Genomic DNA, 26,524 nt, shown 5'->3' on the forward strand with positions numbered 1-26,524 from the left:
TGAAAGAAATGTTTTATCTAGTCTTGGAATGGTAACAGAAATTGAAAACTGGAAACACTGGATTTAAAGAGTTTATTCTTCCTGTGTTTTCCCTCTGCATCTGAGCACTTAGTTAAGATTTCTTTGAAAATGAAAACAATTTCATTTTGATACAGCTCAGGTCTGGTTACAGCTTTGACTGTTTCTAATTTTCAGTGTTATTTCCTTTTAAAAACTCCCATTTTAGCTCTCACTGTCATCATAATTTCCTCTTCTCCAAGCTCTGAGAAGTTGATAGAAATCTGCTTTGCAGAAACCTTATCTATTTGTGTTGAAATGATAGCAGCAATGTAGTAAGATTTTGTCTTTCTTCTTCCTAGCCATCTGCCTCTTTTATTTGGAGTGGGAGAAAACAGGCAGCAGCAATCAGATTTCCTTTGGTTTTCCTACGTCTAAAGCTTTTTGAGTCATGCTTCAAGGCTATCTTTGACTGGGTTTCACCCTATCCTTTTTGTCTCTAGCAAGTTACCAGTTATTTTTTTGCCAATGCGCCCCCTGTCTTAATTTAATGTTGGTAAAGACAAAAAGAGCAATAGAGCAAGGAGGGCTTGGAAGCCCCACCTCCCCCCTGCCATTCAAGATATCTGTCCTACTGTTCTCTAGTGTGTCTCTTTCACTGAAAACAAACTTGGCTTACCTTGAATTACTCTTCTTTATATTTCTTTGCGATTTCAGCTCTTCAGCCCTCCTTATTCCAAGCTTACCTTTTCAACTCCCTGTGAGCAGTTGGTTTGCTTCTGCAGCTTGCAGTTGAAATCTGTTGTTTCAAGCTATGAAAAAGAAGTGATTGTGTGCACTAGGAGTGCAAAACCAACTGAATGTGAGCACAAGGAGTGCAAGAGGTGATGCAGTTTCTCAGTAATCAATCTCTGTCATCAGAGATTTGATTTCTCAGAGGTTATATAATTATTTCTTGAAGAGTGTTTCTCGTGGACATGTTCAGAAAATGAATATCTGTGTTGACAATGGAAGCTCTCCTGTGAACACCCCCCCCACTCCCAAATATTACAGCCTAATAATTTTTCACTTGCATGTTTTAATGAGCTAGGCTTCAATGTTTCAAAGACACCAGTCATCATATTGGCATTGTAAAGCATTTCCCAAAGGGCTTTCTTTGTAGAGTTTGTGTTCTCAGTTCTTTTGGAATATCTTAATTTGGGCACTGAAAAATTGAGGTACCCAAGAACCATTGACTGTTTTTTTTTGAAATGTTGGCCTTTCAAACTTAGCTTTAAAGGACAAAACTGCAAACTGCCTCTGCATTTCTGTGCATTGTGTTTTTTGCTTGCACCTATCTTGGTGTGGTCTGACTTCCTGAGACCTCACAGGCAGGAGCCTTTCTCCATAGACATCTCCTCAGAGAACCAGGCTGTTAGCATGAATATGGTCAATAAATTATCAGTAATGTGCTCTTGATTTGATCAAGATCATAGGGTTTATTGTAAGACACTGAACTACCATCTGGCCACTTTGAAGGATGCGAGTCACCCAGCACCTTGTCTGAAGCATGCCAGGTGGGTTGTGCTCTTGTCAAAGTCCCCTGCTACCTTCTCCTTCTGATTATACCTTCCAAGGCAGAAGGACCCTGGTTTTCATCATACCTTTCAGCTTTCTGGCTGACCAGTATACAGGATAGGCAAAAATATATTTTCCTAAAAATGGTGGCTTGAGGTCCTGTATTTTTTTTAACACTCATCTTACTTTAATTACTCACTTTCTTTTCTGATAGTCATAAAACATCATTTGTTTTGATTGAATTTAATATGGGTGCAATTTAGGAAATTACTATTAATCATTGAGCAGTAAGTCAAAATGAAGAACTAATTCAGAATTTCAAATAGTACATCTCTCAGGCATATTTTTGTTTTAAAAAACATACTCATTGGGCATCTTCTTTTAGATGAAAATCTAGAGTCAGTGTCCCCTCTACATTTTTTTTAATTCTGATGCATGGCTAGAAAATTACTGTATTTTAGGAAATGTCAATCTTGGGTTTTTGTGGAAGTAGTTTTATTTGCAAAGTAGAAATGCTTCATTGTTTTAAAGACACTGCAATAACCACCGTAGTAACCATTTTTCAATACATTTAAGAATGGACAAGATAATGTAACTACATAGAAATGACCAATAGATTTGAATCTTCTGAATCAATCTTCTTAAAATATATTTGATCTGATTTTTTCTGATTTCAATAATATGACTAGTACAAGAGCCGTTTATTGGCTTGTGTAGCAATTTATTGACTTCTTTTAATACCACAGGCAGATGCTTGAAAGCTCAATATTTGAACTGAGAAACACTGTAACAGAACTAGAAAAAAGTCTTAACAGTACTGAAAATGAAGGTAAGTGAATTACAACAGTCTTTCTAATTGATTGGGAAACACAGATAAATAATTATTATAGGAAGAATCTACAGGGGCTCAGATTTTATTTAGAAATTTAAATTTTTGCTTTTCAAACATGACTATTATAACTGTGGTGCTTCAGATGTGAAATTAAGAAATACTATGTGTGGCCATGCTAGCTTTTTACTGTTAATTATTAATGAAACTATGAATAATATAAATTCACAGAGTTGGTTAATATTCTGACCACAGTAAAAGCCTAGTGAAAATTTCCCTTGATTTATATTTTCAAGCTCTTTTATATGCAAAGATGCTTATTATGAGGATTACTAAGTGAAGATTTTCTCAGTCTCCAGTTAGTTAAAAGGAACAGATTTAAAAATGCTTTTGCTTAAAATTACATTAACTAATCTGGAAATATAATAATTCTGTATTTGTTCTTTAAGATAATGAATGGAAAACCAGATATGAGACACAAGTAGAATGGAACAAGCAGCTGGAAAGGCAAATTAATGTTCTTCGAGATAAGGTGGAGCTTATTCGTGGAAATCCAGCAGGTAGAAAGGGATATTCGTAGCTTTTTCAGTAGAATTAGTGATGATTAGAGATGTTGAAATTATATCAACAGGTCACAATTTTCTGCTTATTTGTAGATAAACTGTCCCTTGTTCGCACCTTTGATAAAATGCCTGTGGTAAGTACTGTGACATTTAGTTGGCTTAACAACAAATCACAGTCTAGTTGGAAAACTCATACAGTCTTTGTTTTTCATGACAAAAAATAGCAGCAGTCTGGTCTAGAAGAAAAAAACAATCAGTTCTGCTTATATTTTTATTGTTTCATATATGAAATTGCTTATAAAATATTGAGTAAAATCCTTATGTAGGAAGTATATAAAACCTGATGTTGGGAAGAGTTATGTAGTGAAATTTATTCCTGAGTGAAGGTTTTATAGTTGAATCTGCAGTACGGCTTGTGAGATGGAATAGCTGGACTAGATCTATGAATAAATGGGAAAACATTAAACCTCATGGAATCATTTAGTCTTTGACCACTCTCACAATAAAAGGTGTCTTTAGTTGTGGCCAAATAGAGTTCCAACTGTTTCAGTCTTGTCCTATCACTGGGCACTGTTGAGAAAGAACCTGGTTGTTTCTTCTTCATTCCTTCCCATCACAAATTTATACACATTGATAAGAACCCCTGGGCCTTCTTGTCCCCAGGCTGAACAGTTGCAGATCTCTCAACCTTCCCTCATCTGTCAGGTGCTCTGGTCTCTTAATCATCTTCATAGCCCTGTGTTGGACTTGCTCCAAGAAGTCCATATCATTCTTGTACTGAAGAGTCAAGAACTGGACCCAGCACTGCCACTAAATCTCATGAGTGCTAAGGATAAGGGTTGGAATACCTCCCTTGACCTGCTGGCAGCATCTTCCTAATGCAGCCAGGCAGCCACAGGCCACCCTTGCAGCAAGAGTGCATTGATTACTTGGGGTCGCCTTGCTCACCAGGACCCCAAAGACATCGTCTCCCAGGCTGCTTCCCAGCCAGTCTGCTCCAGCATATACTGGTGCCTTATTTCTGCCCCAGGGGCAGGACTGCATTTAAACTCCACATGACTCCTCTCTGCCTGTTTCTGCAGCTTCTTGAGGCTCCTCTGCATGGAAACACAATCTTCTGTTGTATCAGTCAATAATCCCTATTTTGTATTAACTGTGATAACCTAAGTGAGTATTTGGAGTAACATTTTGCGTAATATAGTCACAGGAAAAGTTCTCATTTTACAGTAAATTTTTGCATCACTGAAGGAAATATCTGTTTTCATTTTTAAAATTTTATTCCTTAATGCACTCATACTTCATGTCCTTTATTTCAACACAGCATAAAATGTTTTTTCTGCAATCTTGAGGAGAAAATGCCAAGGAAAAAAACCCAGCAAATGTTATGGTGATTTTGTCTTCTAAGGTAGTAAATGAAGTAAAAAAATAATTGTAGATTCAGAACTGCTTTTCCCTGTCATCTGCTGAAATATTTGATAACTTTTCTGCTCCTTACCCACTTTTAGAAGTAGGGAAGGTAGATAAAGATGTGATAATGCCTTGTAATACATTGTGATAATGAACATTATGAAGCAGGAGTGTTGTGATTTTTATTCCTGTTGCCTATACTTAAAGAAATGTTACCATCAGACTTTTTTGGTACTTCAGAATCTGAAGATTGTTGGAAGTTTAGTGAGCCTATAGGAAGCTGTGTGCTCTGTTAGTGGGAAGGATAATTATCTGCTGTAAACAGGATGTGAATAATTAACTGCTTTTTCTGATCTGATCCAAGGCTTTCAAACAGTCAGCATTTTTGCCAGTTTTAGTGTTGTCCTAAGGACCATGGTGCTTTGTAGGTAGGCAAGATTTTTTTTTCTTTAGCAGCCAATTAAAAAGAGAACAGAATCTTCCCCCTCCCACTTTCCTGTTTCACTAAGTTCATCTGATAATACAGCTGGGATTATGTTCAAAGAAAAGTCTCGAAGACAGAACACTGATCTAGAAAATTTACAGCAGTCTGCTTTGGATGATAATATTCCTGTCAGCCTGTAAAGCACAGACTGGCGTGCATAGTTACAGTATCACAAGTATTTATTTCCCTCCAATTGCCAGTACTCTCCTAACCAATCAAATTACACCTTGCCAGGCACTCCAGGAGGCATTGCCCGAGGGATAATCTCCTTTCCCACCAACCCAGTACATTTCTAATCCCTGCTATGCACTGCATTGCCTGCTCACCAATGAGCCACGGTTCTCAGAGGTTTGATTACTGTTTCCATAAAGGGAAGAATGCCAGCCCAACTGAAAGGTTCATCCTGCCAGAAGGAGTCTAGAAAAGCTTGAGGAGTCCTAGGCTCAGTGAAGCCTGGGAAAGTCTGGAGCCCATGTGCTAGACCATGCAGTTTCAAATCCTTACTTAATTCTTCCACCTTAGAGTTAATAAATCCTCCTGTTTGCTAATCAGAAAGGGAAGTGCTTTAAGGATTTAATGAAATGCTTAATTTCTTTTCTTGTTTTGATTTTGGGAGATGGAAAGAATAGAGAAATAGTAAGGTATTATGTGGGCTTTGCTGTTTTTTGTTTTGGTTTTAGTTTTTTTTTTTAACTGAAGCTATTAGAAAAGTAAGTGTTTATTTACAGATACTCTTGGAGAATGAAGAGCTGCTTTGCTTTTTATATATATAATTTTAGATGATAAAACATTGGTAAAAATACACAGATAATTTTTTGTGGTGTTCAAGCATTTAGGTTTGTTAAAGTTCTTTTGGGGTTTTGAGGGTTGTTCAGTAGATTAGGGAAGAATATTTAGCTTCTTCACAGATGAGAATAAAGAGCAGATGTGAGTGGTAGAAAAACAAAGAGTTTTCAGCCAGTCATCAATATACATTTGCTCAAAGTGAAAATGCTGAGAGTGGGTATATAAAGCATGGCGCGTGTGTCTGTAAAATCAAAAGTACACTGTGATAGTCAGCTTTCAACTTGCAGTTGCATATGAATAGGAAATATATTCCTATATGGAAATATTCTTCCTAAGTGTATTGCATAGGAAAGATTTCTTCACTGAAAGGCTTGTCAAGCACTGGAACAGGTTGCCCAGGGAAGTGGTTGAGTCACCATCCCTGCAGGTATTTAAAAGAGAAGTATTGTGATGCTTGGCAACATGGATTAGTGGTAGACTTGGCACTAATAGGTTCATGGTTGGACTTGAGGATCCCAAAAAAGTTGATTCTGTGATTATGTGAAGCTCTATTTAAAGATTGAAAAGTGGTTCTTTCAGCAAGGTGATACGATTCCTACAACGTGGCAATTGTAGACAGTAGATTTTCAGTAGATTTTGTTTTGAGCAACGTATTTAGAAAATAAAATAAATAAATATTATTTTCAAGTACTTATAACCTGTCTTCCCAAGAAATTTAAAATTATAACTAGCATTATTAGAAGGACCTCTAACAATTCTTAATTTATTGAACAATTTCAGCTGTATTTAACAGAGGAGTTATCTCAAAGTTGCTAAAGAGATTTAGGTCACTCAAGCTAGTTATTTAAGGTCCCACTATAGTGAATAGAGGGAGAAAAACATACCTATAGAGTAATTAATCCTCTTTAGATATAGGTAGAGTAAAATATTTTCTTAATATCAAGCACTTCAGGCAAAATAAAAAAAAGATATCAGTCATCAGGGACCTGGCAGTCAGCAAGCTATAAAAACCTGAATGAAAGAGAAGAATACAAATGCAAATTCTGGAGTGATGAACAAGGAAGCACAGAGGATTTTCTGTGTTGAAAAATTGCAGTAATTGTTGAAGATGGTTTGCACTATTTTTGCTTTAGAATTAGAATTGAACTGAAGGATAATTTCTTTCTATTAAAAACACCCCTACACCATTTATATATACAGTTATTACTCTGAAGTCTGATATGAGATAATCCTTTTTTTTTTAATTCAGAAAAAATATGTAGATGTCATGTAGCAATAAATGCAGAACCAATACCTTGAACACAGAAATTCTTACTGTCAGGGTCTAGAAAATATTTTTTTTGTGTACTGAGGGGAGATTAAAAATAAAAGTGACAAGCACAAGGGAGTTCCAACAGTGAAAACTGTTTAGTCAGTAATTTCCTTTATGTTCCAATGAAAAATACAAATGCCATATAGTACTTCAGAAATAATTACAGAAGGAATACATTCTCTCTAAAGTATAACAAGATGTGAATTTTACTTGCATCTTTTAAACATGCTGCTTTCATTTGTTTGCATTTTTTCATAAAATGAATTTTGGTAAAATACATGTTCTCTGCTAAGCATAATTTCCCATCTAAGCAGAAAGAAAACTATTCCTTTCTCTCTCACCATTTGTGCAGGAATGAATCCCTAGATAGCAGCTTTAGTATGCAAATACTGAAAAGCACACTGCGAAATCAGTTCACAAGAGCACACTCCTGATAGCATTGCCTTAGCAACGCTCTAGTTAAGATTAGCCCAGGAACCAGGGCTTCTGGGATAAATCACCATTTTTTCTGAATGTCCAGCACCACAGAGGAGAAAATTCTGACATTAAGGGCCAGATACTTGCTATGCAAAGCTGCCTTTCTATAAGGACAGTGACCACAGAGCTGATAGCCTCACACAACCACCTCAGAGTTTTTGCTGTCAGTTTTAAACTATAAGCAGAATGTGTGGCAGTGTCACTCTGGAGACATACGTGATTGCAATATGACAGGAAGGGAACCTTGGGTTTCTGAGTGAAGACTTTGTATTTCAGTAGGCGTTGATAACTGCCTATAGGGAACATCAGCACTTATAATGTCATAGGAAATGTTGACAATTCTCCTAGCAAGTGACTCTTAAATGAACCTTGCTGCTCTTCCTGGGTTAAGCCATGAGTAGCTCTATGGAAAGAAGAAATCTAGTATCCTAGCTTTTCATGAAACTTGGAAGTATTTTGGAGAAAGTTCTGTCTCTGGTCTGACTGCCCTAAGCTGTTCTCCTGCCTCCTCACAGACTTCCCCTTCCTACTCCTTTCATTTGACCTTCAAATAAATACTTCAAATACCTCCAAGAGACCTTTTTTCTTTTCCTTGTCAAGTTGGCATTAATTGTTCCTCCTGGTGGCTTTGCTCAGACCAGGAGATTGTTTTACTCAAATCACTTTGTGGTGTGCCCAGAGACAGAATATACTTTGTGTTTCAAAGAAAACAATCAGAGAAAAATCTTGGAGTGAAGTGACATTCTTATTTGTCTGTTGTCAAGAATTCCTCAGTTCCTTGTTCTATCAATCTGAACCACAGCGCTGGAGGTCTCCGTTTTAACTTCCCCTGCCCAAGTCAGCGCATAACCCCTGTGAACATTGTGCAGAGACCACTGAAATAAAGATTTAGGGAGTGAGCATCCCACCCCTGTGCGCTAGTACAGCACACTAAAGCAATTCCACTCTGGGTCTGGTTTGGAATCTAAGGATGGTGCTGACCACAAGGGGGCACTTGGCATTTAGGCAAGTGCAGGGAGCCTTTCCCCGCCTGCGCTGACGCTTTAAGAGGATCCAAGTGTATGCTGCATGGAGAAATACGCTAGGCTAAATAATTTTGAGGTATAATTTTTTTATGCGATGTATGACTCGTGAACTTATTGATACCAATCTAAAATCCATTTCCATTTCAGTAAAACTAAAGATGTATTATTTGGTTTTGCTACTAGTGAGTTTGAAATGATATGTTAAAGGCTTCTTGTGTTGCTTTTTTTAAGGAAAACTGACAGATATATTGCTTTTTTTCTAAATCATGGAGAAAAAATAAAGATCAAGCAAATTGACATAAGGATCATTAGTCTGCCTGAGCAGGGCTCTGATGAAAACAAGTTTGAGCTGCTTGATGATGCCACGGATTTTTCACCTTGTCTGTTGTGAAATGATTGTTAGAAATTGTTACCTCTGTTGCCACTGAGAGCAGGGCAAGGAAAAATCCAGAATGAGAGCAACTTTTGTGGGTGGCCTTAAAATTCACTTGCATTGTCTTTCCATATAATTTCATTTTCTTGCAATATTAAGCCAAATGTGTAACTTCAGTCAAGTGAAAAAAAATTGGTGGGAAAAAAGAAACTGGAGAATTGGTGTTCCCTTTGTAAAACTCTGGACTTGGTCATTGCTGGACACAAGATTAATGTGTCTTTGCTCTGAGAGTGAGCCATGCTAAGCACCACAAAATTTTGTTATATAAAGGAACTATTCATTTAAAATCTCAGTGTGTCTTTTAGCTTTTTACCAGCTTTCTCAGAGTGTTTTGACATAGATGATATATTGAAAACTAAGGATCTTAAATTCAGGTTAAATGCCTTAGCAGCTTATGTCTTCTTTTCAGGCATACAATGTCCCACTATTCAAAGCTTAGTAGAAGAACCTGTAATGAATCTATCTTTGAAAAAAGATCAGGATTCAGTTAAATTACTTCTAAAAAGCTTTTCCAGAACTTACCATACTGGTTTATCCTGGAGTTTTGTGAACAATTTTTCATTCTGGGGGAAATCTGCATAGTTCAGAATCTCCTTCTGGTTCTCTTGACCTATCACTGGTCTTTTCTTTGTTTGCAGTCTTTTTCATGATGTAACAACTCTGCTACAAGTCGGTGTTACTGTATGCTTTAAGTTCTGTTTTCTGTAAACTTTTGTGTAGTTTTACAGTATGAAGTACTAAGCTGATTATACAACAATGATCATAGAGAATTGAATCTGTTTTGGTGAGGTTTCTTTCTGCATGCTTCCCACAGATTTCAGGAAAGACAAATCCAGCTCTTAATGATTTGGCTGAGTTGATATGCTGTTGTTTCTCACTTCTTGATTTGTGTTGATGTACAGCAGCTGAAACCTGCAGATAAACAAGGACTCTGCTAGTTCCCCAATAACTGCCTTGAAAGTAGGAGTGGGAGATAACTTACAATCAGTCCTGGCTCTCTAGAACCTCTAGAACCTCTATGAAGTTTTGTCCTTTAAAGTTTCTTAGTGTCTGGTTTTGAAATTGCATTCTATAGTGTTTGGGGACTTGGAGAGGTCTTTTAGTTGAGTAGGAACATCTGTGTCATGAGATTTCCACAAGAACTTTAGTACTGCCATACTGAGCTCTGTGTCATCAATTAGGTTCATGGATGCAGGAATAGAAGTTCTCAGGCTGGGTTAGCTGAGTAAATTTAATAGGTATTAGCTGTGAGAAACGCAGCTAGATTGGGATTCTAACAGATTGCATATTAGAGATGGAAAACCAATAGGAAGTTGGTAAGAAAAATCCAAGAAGTGTGCCTGAAATCCTGCCTTTGCTTCAGAAATAGACATGACCTTTCAGCCTTTTTCCCTTTTTCCATCTACTTCCATGCAAATATTTGTATTTCTGACTCATTGACAGCCTGGCTTCAAAAACTGTGTCAGCACTAGTTAAGTATGATGGTGGCAAGGGTATTCTCAGGCTCTGAGATATGAGAATTCAAGTCTTGGGGAAGCAGAGGACTAAAATGTAACTCAACTACTTTATTTCTGGGTTAAATTTTAGGCTGTTAGATAGAAGAGGCTTTCTCCCCCAGGTAATATGAGTAGAACATCCTTGCCAGGTTGTACTCTGTTAGAGGGATGACGACTGGAAAGCTTTGTATTGATACTCCATGAAGGCTTTCAGCAGCAAACCAGGCAGCTCAATTCAGCTTGGTCAAATGGGCAGTCACAACAGCAACAGCTCAGATGCCTCCCTGTTATTTGGCAAAAGCAGATGTGAAGAATGTAAGACATTGCATAGACTGCTTTATTAGCACTAAGATGTTAAATTCTGCCTGAAGTGCAATTCCAACTCCAGTCCTACTTTGATTTTGGGCTTCACTTCTCAGTCTGTAAATTTTGAATATTTTATAGCTTTCTTATTTCACAAGGGATTTGTAATCGTGGGTTTATTACAATTTATGAGGTAGATTTATTACAATTTATGAGGTAACTGTACTCTCAGTCACATTATCAACCTATTTCCGTCTGCTTGCTCATCAAAAGCAGTGTAGTGCACAGTTTGTTTGCTTGCATTTGGATAACATCCTTGCTCCAGAGCTGAATGAATGCCCAGGCATCTGCAGTGGACCAGCTGCATTGGCAGCAAAAAATAGACTGTGCTTCTGAAAGGACTAATGAAAAAAGATCTAAAAGTAGTTTACTTTGTAAGTGAAAGAACTCAAAGAAATTAGATGAGTACCATCACTGAGGAGATACCAAATTGCTCTGTTGTAAGTAACAGCTGCAACACCAAGTCTTGTTGTCTTATATAACAATGATGGACAATCTAGTAAAGAAATAAATAGTGTGTTGTGGAATTACATAGAACAAATCTGGAGAGCAGCATGAACTTTTGTATTTACTGTATTTGAGCTTACTGTGGTGATACAAAATATGTAGTAGGTGGTACAAAAGATTTTGTACAAAATATTCTGTCATGTGATTATAATCTTTAATGTCCTTCTTGATCTTTAAGATCAAGAAGGAAAAAAAAATTAGTTTCCTAGTTCAACAGTGCTGAGATCTTCTCTGTCTTGTTTAATTCTGTAGAGACACTGATGTTTGAAATGAAATAGCACATGACCCTAGTGGAATTAAGCCAAATCTTCTCTTTAATCTGCAGCTTACTTTTTCTCCTTGAATTGGCCAACATTGCCTGAATTGACTGTAGGAGCCTTCTGTATTTGGACAAAGATTTTATCTGCATCCAAGGCACTTCTGCTTTAATTAGGAAAAAAACCTGCAACTACTCCTCAGTTCTTTTCATGTCTCCAGTATGCCTGTTGTAACAGATTAAAGTTAATAATGGTTGAATCAGGGGCAAAATACTCCTCAAAGATACAACTCTTCTGTATCTCTTTTTTTTTCTTTTGAACAATGGGAGGGGTTATTCTCTCTTGCTATGTTTTAAAAGTACTGTGCCTTTCGCCATGCTCCTGCAAAATCTTGATTGTAATAGAAATTCTCCCTAGGGAAATCTTCAGGAAACCCAGAATTTTTAAAATGAAAAATAAAATTTGGAACCAAAAAGTAACATGTTATGCAGAAAATTATGCAAAAGAATAAAAGTTGCAATAATCTGCAGATGCTAGAAAAGACTGGAGACTTAAAACAGGCAGATGTAATTTTTTTACCAGCAGCAAGCATTCATAAACTCTCTGAGAAATAAACCATATATGGATACTGGCCTTCTGGATCTGAGACTAGCATGATAAAAAGGGAAAAAAATAAAAATTCCCATGGAAAAAAGAACGGAAAAATATTTGGAGAATTGTTATCTTGTTTCAGTGTTTACCAGGAAAATCTGGTAAACAAAGGCCTAGCAAAGCATTAAGATCATGAGAAGAAATAAATTATTATTAAGAGATTGGTCAAGTAATCAGTATAGAAAGGAAAGGATTCATCTATTTTGACTAAGGAGGTGCTTGTGTTAGAAATAGAAAAAAAAAAAATTCCAAACCGGATACTTATTTTACACAGGGGACCTGAGCAAACGAATGGAAGAACCTGACTGTCCAGGAATGTAATAGCATTGATAGCAAAAACATGGAGGGATAACAAGTATTAAAGGTACAGACTTGCCAGGAAAGAACAAAACAGAGATAGATGTGGTACGTAGCAGATGTGAGAGACTTTGACAATAATGTTGATTCTTTCTTCGTCAGCTATTGGGATGAATTAATCTTGAGAATGGGTTGGAAAACAAAGTTTAGTCACAATAGTACTTGGAAATAATATTGAAATGTACATCGAACAATATGAATCTCTTAAATATTTTTCTTTTAGGGTAATAAAAAAAATACTTTGCTTTTCCATATGTAGCTGTCTACCTCTTCACTAGGTCTTTTAATTCCTACTGTAGGCAGTTAAGGTCTTATTAATACAGTCAACTAAGTAAAGAGATTTGTATCTAGATTTATTTAGTTGGCATCTTCAGTGGAATAATTGTGTAAGCAAAGAGTTTTGAAGATGTTTCAGTGCACAGTAGCCCATTACTGCTCCAGGAGGATGTGTCTTGTGTAACCCATGTGTCATATCTGCCACACATGAATGTCTTGGACTCTCTAGAGCAATTCAAATGGAACTGAGCTGAGCTCTTTAGCTGCTTAGCTGAGTGAATCACTGAACATCATTGATTGTCTTCACTCTGACTCTTAGTAGGAGTTCAGTTCACATTTGCACACTCAAATGTAGATACCCTTACCTCCGACTCAATCCATCCAGTCAAATATATATATATAATATAAATATAATCGTTCGATGGATGAATTTGAATGTAATATTATTAGACTACTGACAGAAATTGTATTGTATGCTAGACTTGTAAATGAGGACTAAAAAGAAGTGCTAATAATGATGAGACACAAAACTCAACGGATAATTAACACATTTTATCAGAAAATAATAGATAAGAGACACAATGCTATTTATATTTTTAAGATCTACCAGAACATTGCAGAAAAGCCAGTCAAAAAACTTGTCAGATTAAGTGCTCATGAATTCATTCACTTTAAACTAAACATGTACATATTGCCTAAGTTTTAAGTAAAGGCAGAAACAATAAAATGCAGGAAAGGAAAAAATAGGTAATGTCAGCAAGTGCTTGGAAGAAGAAATGACAATAACCAAATCCTAAGGAAAACTCAAAGAGCTGTATATGCTTGAAATGAGGCAAATGGGTAATCCATATCTCAGGATTCTGAAAGAACTGGCTTGTCACATCACTGATATGATAGCAAGTGGTTCTAATAAACATGAACATTGTGTGCACTGGAGAAAAGCACATTTTCTGTTTAAAGAGAGGAATAGTTGTTGTAAAATGAAATTGAAATATGGATTTATTAAAAGGGGCTCATGGTGGGAAAACCTGTTGACATTCTGTGATAAAACAATATATTTGTTGTCACAATAAATACAGTAATCTTGTTCACTGTGACCTCTGATAAAGATATCATGTCGCATGGGAAGTGACTGATTAATCTGGAGAAAATGAAAATGAATAGATTTGTTAGAGGAGTAAAGAGCTGGCAAATGGAACATGATAGCAGTGATTAGTGAAGGAGTCTGCTGGGAGAGTACAAGCAGAGGTCTTCCAGGACTAGGTTTAAGATGAACCTTAATATTTAATACATGACCTTGATACAGACAGTAGAATTAGATTGTGATATCTCTCTCCTGAAACCAATTATATAATATAATTGGGATCTGGATGTGGTTTAGAAAAAGAAAGACAGTGAAGACTAGATTATTAAAAATGTGAGTAAAATTTAATAGTGTAGGCCAAAGGATTTAGAAAAGAGTAAAGAAATTATGTTATGAATTGAGAACTGATACAACTGCAGAGGAGCATCTAGGTATTCTAGCTGATGCCTTGTTGACTGTGAGCCATTATTGTGCAGCTGTGCAAAAGGAAAATGCAATCCTAAAATTTATATAGGTAAAGAAGCATCACTGATTGTTCAAGGCAATGAGATGGCTTTTGGAATACTGCATAATGTAGGCCAGTTCTGTTCTCTAGCCATAAGAAGGTTGAGCGCCAGCCTGGTGTACAAAGGGATTACTAGGATGAAAGGACAGCCTAGTGTGTGAAAGATAATTTCTGCAAATTCAGCTTAATCATCCTCATAAAATGAATGTGGAAAAAAGATGCTCATGTCTTCAGTATATACATGCTGGGGAGAAACAGCAGGGAGGAAAAAGAGCAGTTATTTAAAACACATTTAAATACAAGAACAAACAGGTGTAAACCAACCTTGTATAATAATAGAATAATGGAATGGTTTCAGTTGGAAGGGACCTTAAAGACCTATTAATTCCAACCCCCATGCCATGGACAGGGACACCTAACACCAGATTGTTTCCCACAGAGTCCCATCCAACCCTGAAGACCTCCAGAGATGGGGCATACACAACTCCTCTGTGCAACCTGTACCTGTGCCTCACCACCCTCACAGTAAAAAATGTCATCCTAATAGCTAATCTAAACCTGTTCTCTTGCAGTTTAAAGCCATTACCCCTTGTCCTGTCACTATGTACCTTTGTAAAAAGTCCCTCTCTGGCTCTCTTGTAGGCCCTCTTCAGGTACTGGAAGGTGCTGTAAGGTCTCCCCAGAGCCTTCTCTTGTCCAGACAGAACAACCCCAAATATCTCAGCCTGTCTTCATAGGAGAGGTGCTCCAACCCTCTGATTTTTGTGGTCCTTCTTTGGTCCTTCTCTGCTGCAACAAGTCCAGATCCTTATCTTGGGAACCCCAGAGTTGGATGGAGTACTCCAGGTGGGGTCTCAAGAGAGCAGAGCAGAGGAGGGAAATCACTTCCCTCAGCCTGTTCACCACTTGTGATACAGCCCAGGAAACTGTTGGCTTTCTGGACTGCAAGCCACATTGCCAGATCATGCCAAGATCTACCAACATCCCAAGTCCTCCCTCTAAAGACTGCTCTCAAGCCATTCTCTGGAAAGGATGCATTCTCCCTAGACATTCTATTATCACTAACATACCTATAGAAGCTTTACTTGTTGCCCTTGACATCCCTGGCTGTGTTTAATTCTGTCAGGGCTGTAGCTTTCCTAAACTGATCCCTGACTGTTCAAACAATCCCTGTATTCCTCCCAGACTACCAGTCTACGTTTCTAGGCTTCCTCAAAGCTCTCTAGGCTTTCTCTAGGCTTCCTCTAGGCTTCCTTTGTGTGTTTGAATTTGTTCAGGAGCTACTTGTTTATCCACACAGGCCTCCTGGTATGTTTGCCCAAATTCCTCTTTATTGTAATGCAGTGTTCCTGAATTAGGAGGACAAAACTCATATAATTATGTCTCTACTGGATGGAATGGATCAAATTATGAGTGGGATTATGAAAAGCAATTCTCTGTATTAGTAGTAGAAGAGGACCTTCTTGGGTCCTCCCAAGTATGAGTGTGTGTTTTAATTCCATTACACAACAAGCAAAGATTTGGCCAGTGCCAGTAACCAAAAATGGACTCTACTGGTGTTACTCATTCCTGTTGTAGACAATGTAGATGGCCGCACACCCCACAAAGTATTGCTTTCTAGCCAAATTGGTATGACTTACCTTTGATGTCCCATGTGGTTCTTCAACCAGCTCAGCAGCTCTCTCAGAAAGCAGTTTGAAAATGGATGTCCTGGTAAGATGTGAAAACTTCTTCCTACTAAAAAAGAGCCATCAGAGGGAATTTTGCTTAGAGCAAAGGAGTAATTCTGACTGGTTACCACAAGGTGAATTTGCTTAAGATGCCAAGGAGCAGCAGCATGGAATATGTACCTATGTCATTTTAACACAGTGGAAATGTGTAATGCATAGCTGGTAGCTGGAGCATGTGGTTAATTGCTTTTGCCTCTGCAGTGTGCCAGCTAGAACCATGAAAACAAAAAATGCACAGGAACCAAAGAGAATGACAAACATCATAATGCTTGAAGAATAAGGACTATGGTGATGTCATCTTTATAGAGAATGGAAATAGATGTAAAACATTGTTTTATTTACCATAATCACAGGGTTCCTTAAAGGAGGTTCTTAAACAGCTAGAAGAAGAGAAGAAAATTCTCCAGAATCAGCTAAAGGACTATGAACTTAGACTGGAACAAGAAGCAAAGGTTTGTAATCACTCTATCCCTCTAGACTGTAAAAGCTGCTAGCTATGTTGTGTGGCAAACAGATTGTGTGTGGAACACACAATAGAATAGTTCCAAAAAAATCTGTCACTAAAAAAAGGCTCTGCTGTATATCTGAATCTTCTGTATGATTCAGATTTTAAAATTTGTTCTTAATGATGAGCCTGTATCTCATTTTAACTGTAGGCTTACCACAAAGTTAATGATGAGCGGCGCTTGTACCTCTCAGAGATCTTACAGGTAAGAAACGTGTGACTCAGTAACTTTAGTGCTTTTCTGATAAAAACAGTATCTGTAATGCCATTAGATCGGCGTGTTTTATTACGTCATTTGTGTACCAAATACCTTACAAAAGCTGATTTTCAAAAAATTTAAGAGCCATAAATTGAAAGATCATACAGTTTATTTATTTTAAATACTTTTTTTGCTTTTGTATCGATTGGAGTTTCAGTGTTCCCTAGCATAGTAAAGTGCCCATAACTGAGAAAACTGAAGCAATTTTCTGATGCTTGGCCATCCATTAGTCACAAGACTGCTGTGCAGTTCAACAGAACAGAAGCGAATTGTCAGCAGTAGTGACAGCCACCTTAAGTAGTAATTCCTCCTTTTCAAATGTCTCCTTTTTTCTTTTAAAGATAAACTATCCAACCAGTTCAGAATTAAATACAGCATATATTTCCGTTAACTTTATAAAGCAGGGATAAAACACCTTGCTTTGGTGAAATCACAGGTTAAATTTTATTGATGCAAATTATGTAATACATGAAATTTAATACTACAAACTGGAGAAACCTGTAAAGAAATCTGTAAAGATTTATAGTACTTATTATTCTAGGAAAGCTCTAAATTCCTAAATAATGTAAAAGTAATAGCTTAGTGTGATATTCAAGAATTGCTGCCACTGAGTCCCTTTCATAGCTAACTGGGGTAAAAGCCTGTAATTAGCATGTGTTTGCACAGTAGGCAACTGATTCCCTTACATGGTTCATTGCTACTTTGGGAAATCTAAAAGAATTGCTTAAATGAACTTTCCAGCATGAAACCAAGAAAAAGCCTGGGAAATGCTCATGATAACTGTTAATATTTTTACATTAGCCATAAAACTGAGAACTTCTGGAGGAAGAAAGGAAATAAAAGCAGATTTTATTACTGAACATGCTAGCAAGAGGAGTGCCTATGTTCAGCTCCCTATAAAAACACTTAAATATGCGTAAGACACCATTTGAAGTGAGGTATATGCATTGGCATGTGGCTTAGTGAGGCACTGGGATCTCGAATTTTGCCATTAACACTCGAGGTGGTTAGTACATTATATTTTCAGCAGTGAACTATTTACTCTCATGATTTCAGTATTATATGAGAGCAAAATAGTCATCCTCAGATTAATATTCCTATCTTTAGTTCTCTAAACATCAAATAGCCATTCTAAAGTAGTTGTAGAGGAATCCTCTGTAATCCATGAAGAAAGAATCATGTGCAAAGTATCACATCTGTTTTAGGTCAAGATGAAATTCATTTCCCTGGGGACTTTTCTGTCCATCCTCCTGGGCTCTAAGCAGAGTGTGAGTAGTTTAGATCAAACATTGCTGATCTGAGCAGGGCAGTCACCCCCACATCCCAGCTGCTGTGGGCAGTTTTGAGCACCTCAATCTAAGAAGGGTATCCAACTACGTGAGTGTGTCCCAGGGAGGGTTAGCAGTGTGGTCTGGCCTCAAGGGCAAGATTTATGAGAAGCAGCTGAGGTCACTTGGTTGGTTCAGCTGGGATGAGAGAAGGCGGAGGGGTGACCACATTGCTGAGCAGTGACCTCACCCCACACTACACCTTCCTCCAGAGGGGCAGAGGAGGGGAAGGTGCTGATCTCCTCTCCATGGTGACCAATGATAGCACATGAGGAAAGGGAATGAAGCTGCATCAGGGGAAGTGCAGATTGAACATAAGGAAAAGGGTCTTCATTGAAAGGGTGGTCAATCACTGGATCACAGTCCCCAGGGAATTGGTCATAGCACTAAGACTTCAAGGAGCAACTGGATGACACTCTTTAATTTTAGGTAGTGCTGTGAGGAGCAGGAAGCTGGAATTGATGATCTTTATGAGTCCCTTCCAACTTGGGATTCCAACTATGATTCTGTGGTTTACTGTTGATTTCAAAAGGATCAGTGGTTTATGTGTTCCCTTCAGTTTTTTTCTGCCATGACTTTGATTTAACTTTTATATTATTTTAAAATCTGTATATGTTAAAATCGGTATGTGTTAAAATCTGCCTTCTCTTTTAACAGTCCACTTTAACAATAGAGGCAGAAGTAGATGTACATTCAGTACAGACTCTTTCAACTGTACTAAAATATCAATGTTCTAGAGTAATATTGCACAGTAGTATTGGCTGCTGTTGAGTTAGAAGGATTTACCCATAGGCTAACAATTTCCTTACCTTGCACAGTAAATATACCACAAGGTATTGCTGTCCTGTGACAACAGTGTATCCTAGTGACACTCTCTTATTGACAGTGAATAGATACAGTGTTCTTCTAAGCCTTTGTTTTATCTCATTATGTTTGTAATTATTTTTATAGCTGACAGTAAGAAAAAAAAAATCATAGAATAGAAGTTTTTTACTGGTAGGTATTAAAAAATACCAGGTGGTGAAAAGCCAGCAGGTTTTTCCTGCTTTGTTTTGGATTCCTCCTGAAGCCTGCGGCAGAAGCAGAAGACAAAGATGTTTCTGAGAAGCCATTTATTTTATTTACCTTTTTATTACTGAGTGCATTTCTCCTTTTTTTTTAAATTTATTTACAGAATATATTTATCTTCTGAGTGCTTTTGATGTTTGTCTTATCTGGCCCATAAGGATGCAGTCAGTTTTAAATGATAGTTTTAAAAGAAATAAAAAATTTCACAATCTTGAAAGCTCATGCTAGAGGCAATGGTTTCTGGTGTATTCTTGTTTGCTTTTTTTGTTTTGTTTTTAGTCTGGCAAAGCATTGGTTTAGGATTTGGAGTCCACAGATGTCAAAGGCACTCTCTGCTGGTGTTCAGAAATTGGTTTGAGAGCCAAGCAAAGAAGAGCTATAGTGGTTCTTTATAAAGGCCATTCTTTCAGGCCAGATTTTTGCCACAAACTGTTGCAAGCAGAGTGGCATCTGACTTTTGACTGGGATTTCTTTTCAGAAAAGGCCCAAGATTATAGATAGGTACAGCTGGAAAGCTGCTTGTACAGCAATGGCTAATTTTACTTGGGATAGGCCTGGAGTAAACCGTACCAGCAAAAACAGTGCTATGGATAATAATCATATATACAGGCACTCTGTATTCATATAAATTACAAAAACAGTGAAGGCAACCTTGGCATTGCTGTTGCCTCGTGTGTCACAGAATCACATCTGCTCAGATATGATAATATGATAAATTAAACTAGCCATTATCTTTAATACTGGAGTTCCTCAATTACAAAAATTTCTTGCCTTCAATAAAGTAAATCCGTGCAAATCCCATTTACGTCTGTAACTGTGATTGGGGTTAGGATTTAACTTGTTTTGTAAAAATTTGGCTATTATTGCAGACCTCAGCTAAACCGAAAATTTTTGAAAGGAAAAAAACAGATGCTCTGACTGGCAAGGGAGAAAAACAGATACTGAGGTAAATTTCCTTTATATTCCTGTTTACTGGTTGATTATTTGTTGCTAAGTACTGTTTTGAACAATGCAACTTTCTGTTCATGTTAAATATCATAGCATAAGCCCACTGACAAAGTATTACTCAACATACTTTTTCATATTGCTTTTCATCAATTTTATTTATCGCAAATGTTGAAAATAGATATGTTTAAATCATTGTTTAAGAGACTTCTGTTTAGTTATATGGTTTAGAAATATAAATTTGAAAAAGTCCACCTGCTCTGAGATACATAGAAATAAAATTAATTTCTGATTGCAATACTTGTGGGTAAGCTTGATATTTGAGGAGATTTATTTTTTAACTGAATTGAATATGTTAAGAATATAAAGTGTCAAGAATATAGGGAGAATATATGAAAAATTTGTTGGACCCAGTCACCTGCCTCCAGTGGCCATAAACAGATGCTTACAAAAGTGTGGAAGCAAGCAGATATAGTACTTAATTTTGAAACTCTCCCAAATAATTTATATTTGGAAACTTCCTAAGATAGTATGGTTTCTATGTATTTAGTGTCTCACAGTGAATACTCTTCCACAAACCCACTTACCTATATTATTAAAGTGAGCATACACAATATATATTGGAATAATCTAAAAATGTAATGAGTAAATTATAAACATGATATTGTGTTGACCTATTTGCTTACCAGCCTTTTCCTTTCATTCTGTATAAGCACAGAATCACAGGATTTCATAAATTGGAATAGTGGATCTTCATGTTCCTGGAGAGTATATTAGTAGAATATGAATTTATGCAGTACAATATGAATTCAGTTCTATAACTGAAGTTTTTCAATACATAAAAAGCACTGTGTGGGTTTGAAGTGCCCCATATGCCACTGTATCACTTTTGACCTCAGTGATATTTAACATGGTTCCTATGGAGAAGGTCAGAAAGCTAGAACCAGGAGGATTCACTGCCTCTGCAGTGAGATTAAATATCATCAGCCAGATATGGAGGTTTGCTGAGGGTTAGCACTGATCTGTGATCATGGTGGGGTTTTTTACAATCTATTTTAGCAGACCATTACTTACCCTACTGTTATATTACAGTGTGGTTTTGTAATTTTCTTTATATCAAACAAAAGAAAATAAAGTGTAAAAGAAAATAAAGTGTCCTCTAACTGCTGGTCTCAGAAGATGTATGGTATAACAAAATATCCTGTTTCAATCCATTTTCCCTAAGAGGATTTTTTTTTACTTTTCAATGTTCTTTAAACATATGAAGATAATTTTTCATCCTTTAAATTGTCCTTAGAATATAAGAGCCTAGTTTTCAGATGATTGACTGTTATAGCCAGTGACTTAGAACTTTCAGGACAAACTTCAATGCTTGCTGGCAACATGAATGTGAGAGTGGGGATTTGGCATAGTTTGTGTTTTAAGAAAATACTAGAATATAAGTATGCACCTCATGAACATCACAAGGTGACTATAGCCATTGTTATATTATTCCTTTTTAATTATGTTTTGGTTTATAGCCTGGGGGTTGTTTGTTCAAGCTGACATTAATGAGAAATAATTTCATTAAAATAAGAGAAGATGTGCATGTTCTTGAGAGTAATTTGAACATTTTCTGTCTAGAGTTCTTATCTCACCTTTGTTGCCCTTTTACAAAATACCTGCATTGGAATTCAAACCATACTAAGAAACTGCCTAATGATTGTTTTAACTATAGGAACAGGTACAGAAAGCCCAACCTGTGTATTAGACGAACACTGAAAACATATTTGTGTAGTAGTTGTGAACACGAATGTGGATTCTTTGCTTTTTTTTGCTAAGGTTGGGATTAAATGTGTGAGATGGTATAGAGATCAGTGCCTGTCAGCACAGAAAATCGAAAATTCTCAGGATCCAGAGTTCCAGCAACTAATTGTTGATGCATTCAGTTTTCTTGCCATCCAAAACAGAAGCAAGTTCAGCAGAGGTCCTTTTTGAGGTTATTACAGGACAAGAAGATAGGCTAGCTGACAGCTGGGAAGAACAGGGATGTCTTGATGGCTCATATCTCTGATGCAATTTGAGCAGCCAATTTATTGTCATTCTGACCCCTGCTGTTACACTGAGATTTATGCTGGGGCTTATTAGCTGAATTTCAAAACTGCACTGCTACAATTACCTGGCTTCTAAGTCTGTGAGTCTAGCTGGTTTTGAGCGGAAGAGGTTTTGCTGCCTGCAGAATTCCACACAGGCATTTTCTGCTATGTTCAGCTGTAAAGTGATCTACAGTTTAATCAATTGATTTTGAGCAATCAACTGATTTGAATTTGAATAATTGATTATCAAGCACACTGGGGCCTTGGATTGTGATCTTCCAACTCTGAGTCGAAGTACCTCTGTATCTGTATGGGCACATTTCTCCCTCCAAGACCAAGACTGCTTGCAAGAGCTGGAACAAAACATGTTCAATCCCAAGAAGACTAGTGAGCTCTAGGTTTGACTTTGTTCCCTCTTTCCCCACAAGTCTGAAACTTGCACAGATACCATCACTTCTATCACATATCTGGGTATCATGACAAATATAACAGTGTGATGTTGTGATATATTTTCCTTCAAAATGTCTTTGCTTGAGAAAGACACTGAAGCTCTGTATATTGTTGTTAGTATGTAAAGTACTGACTTTCCTCTGTAGTAATGAACAGGAAGAGAAGCAAAGGGACATTGTATAGGAGCAGAAAGGCAGGCTTCTTATTCAGGAGAATGACCATTCTAGACTGAGAAAGCACCATTCTTTCCCTGGAGATTTCTTTACATTCCCACAGATTTCTTAGAAGATCAAGATGAAGCTCTAGCTGGTTTCATGTAGATGGTGTATGTATCTGTGATGAGTACCACTTCAAAAGTCTGCTGGCAGCATCTCCTGCAGGCATTTCTGGTGATCATGGGTTCAAGAGCTTGGCTTTCCAGAGTGGAATACCTGCAGAGAACTGTAACTACATCTACAGGAAGTGTTTTCCCCTTTTCTGGTGGGAATTCTTTAACTGATGAAAATGTCTCTGTAGCCAGTTATCACTCTCCTAGTGCCAATATTTAGTATTCTGTTCATGTTCTCCAAATGACATCACTTAGGTAACAGGAATCATGAGATGAAGATTGCATTTGCAGAATAATTAGATTCTCTGCTAACCTGCGAACCTAGAAATATACTTGTTTTTTCCTTTCTCAGGTTTATTAATTCACAGTAGTAATCAGATATGCAAATTTAGAAAGCATGCACATTTTTAGCTGTTAAAACATACAGGCAATGTGACATTTGCTGACTAACTTCACCCATTTTATTTCAGAGGAAGACAGAGTGTTCCAGGAAACCCGAAGATGGTTAATCCTCAAAAACGATCAATTAAAAAGACTGTAGGAGTGAACCAGCTTCCACAGCTAAAGCACTGATTTAATATTAATGCCAAGAACTTCCAGTCACTTTTTAAAAAATTTAATTTGGCTGAAAGTTTCTAAATTGAAAATGAAAGTATTTTTGTCTTATTGCAATGCCAGACCCCAATGTCTTCTTGGCTGCCCTAGTCTAAGTGTTCCTCTGTCTAATGGAATTGCTCTTCTAGTTGCCTCTTTGCACTGGTCACTTCTGACCCTTTCCATTCTGCTTCACATCAGTGATTCTGAGGATGTTGGAAAACTTGGAGAATATTTAATGTCTTATACACCGTGTAGATCCTTGAACTATGCAGCCATGGAAAACAAACAAGCCTCTAGCATTTTTGACCTCTCAATCCAAGATGAGATAGCCTGGAGTGTTGTCTAAATATAACTTTTTTTAAAAGCTGGCTTGCCACAGATCCCATGTTGACTACCACTTTCTGTCTGCATGGTTTAGAAGCACAGCACCATTTCCAGCTGCTTTAGGCTCTAGTAATGGATAGAAATGACAGAAAAATTGGGCACTTTTTATTAAGTAATCTTCAGAGCCTATCTTGTGGAATGTTGTTTCTTTTAAACACTATATATGTTCTATACAGAAACACATATCCTGATATTGGTATGTTGCTCTTTGAAATTTGAATTCTCAGATGAACCCTTGTATCCACAGTCTTGGGGTCATAAAAATCTCTGTCTTCTTCAGGGACATTGATCCTTGTACTTTTTGGATCCAAAATAGTGCCAGTCTTAAAAGTCATCTCTTCAGTGAAAGTAGAACTACTTTGTCTCTTCATTCTTAAGCATGCAATTATTGTTGCAGTTTTATTACCTACATTTTAGTTACTAAATTCAGCAAAATTTTTTCAAGTGCAACAGGAAAAATGTTGTGGTAATGAAGCTTCAGTCCTCTGGGTTACATCTTAAAAGCTCTTGGCAGAGCAAATGTGGTTGCTTGACTGCCCTTTATTATTTTAAGAGCATTCCTAACTCTTTGCAATAAGGTTTTTTCCCTCTTTAAGAGCAGTACTAATAGTTCCTTATTACTGGGAGCATTAAAGTGACACTGTAATTAACTCATAGTAAACGACAAACCAATGGTGTCATTCTGAAATGCAGAAAGCAAAGACCTGCAGCATGGTACAGCATATTCAGTATGGAAGTCCTTGGTTTTTTTCTCTTACATAGTATGAAATTCATTACAGATATTTGTCATGTTACCATGATGCACATGGTATTGTTCTTTCATAAGCAGGTTGGTCTGCCTGGCCAGTTTTTTCCTGACAGCATAGCACAGCTGGTTAGGTTAGCACTCTTTTGTTTGTGTTTTTCACGTGAAAAATTTCCAAATGTTTGTTGTGCTGGCGTTTGTCACTGTGGTGAAGGAGAGGGGAAAAATCACCATAATGGCTCTATTGGCATAAAAGATAAGGGACATCTGCAGTAGTAAAGAAGATCCAGTTCTTGGATTCATGCAGCAAGCAATTCCTGTCTCTTAATCAAATGTTAGTGCACTCAAGTCTGGTCTGTGTAGCACCTCAGAATAACTGGAAAAACTGCACAATTATGACAGAACATTTTTTCACAACAGGAGATTTGGATGCTTCCCTCAAGGATATTCCTCACTGAGGACTTGAAAAGAGACTTTTTTTGAAGCCTTAAAAGAGACATTTATTGGTACAGGAATGACCTGGGAGAAGAGCAGACTATGTCCTATTTAGTCCCTGTTTCACCTTGCCAAGAACAATTTGATTTGATATGGGATTCAAAATGCAGTAGTATGATAATTAGTTGCTAAAATGTGCTGTTTGACCATTCTAATTGTATGTCCAGCTGTAATCTTTGTTGGGCAAAATGGTTATAGTTCAACACTCATACTCTTTTAATTACTTGGCATTTCATTTTCTTCCTGGTTTTCTGAAAATAAGGACAAACCTGATAACTAAATTTGACTACTCCAATTTCTTTGCAACAGCAAAAAGAGAGTTGTTGGTTTCAAAAGTGTAGGTCTCTTTGGATCAAAATAAATCTTTTACATTTCTAGCTTTCCCAAAACATGTAGGAATTTTTTGTTTGATTTGATGGGGTTGGATGAATGAGTGTTTTGAAATTCCTGGATTTATCTTGTGGGGCTTTTCTTACTGTTTTGTTGTCCTGTGAAAGGCATTTTTTTAACATTTGCAAAAATGAACAGTTAGACAGTTTTATGTAATATCTTCAATATGATTATTTCAGCACATTTAGGATTAATTAATCCTTCAAATACTTCATAGTATGCAGTATTATTTTAGGCCTAGAAGACAGAATCAGGTTTATTTAAAGTAGATATGGGAATGTAGTGATGTCTGGTTTTCCCCTGATTTCACAACAGGGTGATGTTTTGTAATGCTGCCAACCATCGTGCCAACCACGATAAAGTCGGCCTCCTCTTAAGTCTCTGTGCATCATACATGACACTGAAACCAAAAATGGGAAACTGGATTGCTGGCAGTTGTGGTCAGTGATTGAATGGAGCTAAACATCAGAGGAAGACAGGATCAGAGGTGAAGGTTTGAGTCTGGCCAAACTTCTTCCTAAAGTGTAGAATGTACTTGATACTCCAGATATACTGATTGTAGTGTGTAAGTGGCTTTAATTGATGGACTGGGAAATTTGATATCCTTACTTGGCACTTGAGAGTATGCTGCCTTTACATGGTTACTCATGCAATTCCATTAATTTCAGATGAGTCATGATTTTGAGGTAACTAAGGCATTTTAAGTATTTATTTACCCCATAGTGTTTCTGGAAAATACAAATTTAAAATCTCAAATGCTGGTAAGCACACATTTCTTATTTCCAAAAAAAACCCCTTTCTTTTTTTGTTTTAGAGTCTCATGATTAAATATGGTATTGAGTCGTGATATCTGTTTTTA

The 26,524-nt window shown here is 37.0% G+C and overlaps 1 protein-coding gene across 7 annotated transcripts in view; it reads left to right on the forward strand.

The window, feature by feature from the left end:
- The window catches only part of CCDC169 (coiled-coil domain containing 169), a 65,159-nt gene that overhangs the window by 4,154 nt on the left and 34,481 nt on the right, over positions 1-26,524 (forward strand). For 2 of the 7 annotated variants that reach the window (XM_077173783.1, XM_077173782.1), the window contains exons 2-6: positions 2,301-2,383; positions 2,833-2,943; positions 3,040-3,080; positions 16,450-16,548; positions 16,753-16,806. In XM_077173783.1, coding sequence (XP_077029898.1) covers positions 2,301-2,383; positions 2,833-2,943; positions 3,040-3,080; positions 16,450-16,548; positions 16,753-16,806 — 388 coding nt within the window. Of the gene's footprint in view, positions 1-2,300; positions 2,384-2,832; positions 2,944-3,039; positions 3,081-16,449; positions 16,549-16,752; positions 16,807-20,125; positions 20,203-23,524; positions 26,124-26,524 lie in introns of those variants that run through there. The other 5 variants (XM_077173785.1, XM_077173784.1, XM_077173786.1 and 2 more) reach the window with 4 other exon arrangements.

Source organism: Agelaius phoeniceus, chromosome 2 (genome assembly GCF_051311805.1).
Source record: "Agelaius phoeniceus isolate bAgePho1 chromosome 2, bAgePho1.hap1, whole genome shotgun sequence".
In the NCBI taxonomy this organism is placed as follows: Eukaryota; Metazoa; Chordata; class Aves; order Passeriformes; family Icteridae; genus Agelaius; species Agelaius phoeniceus.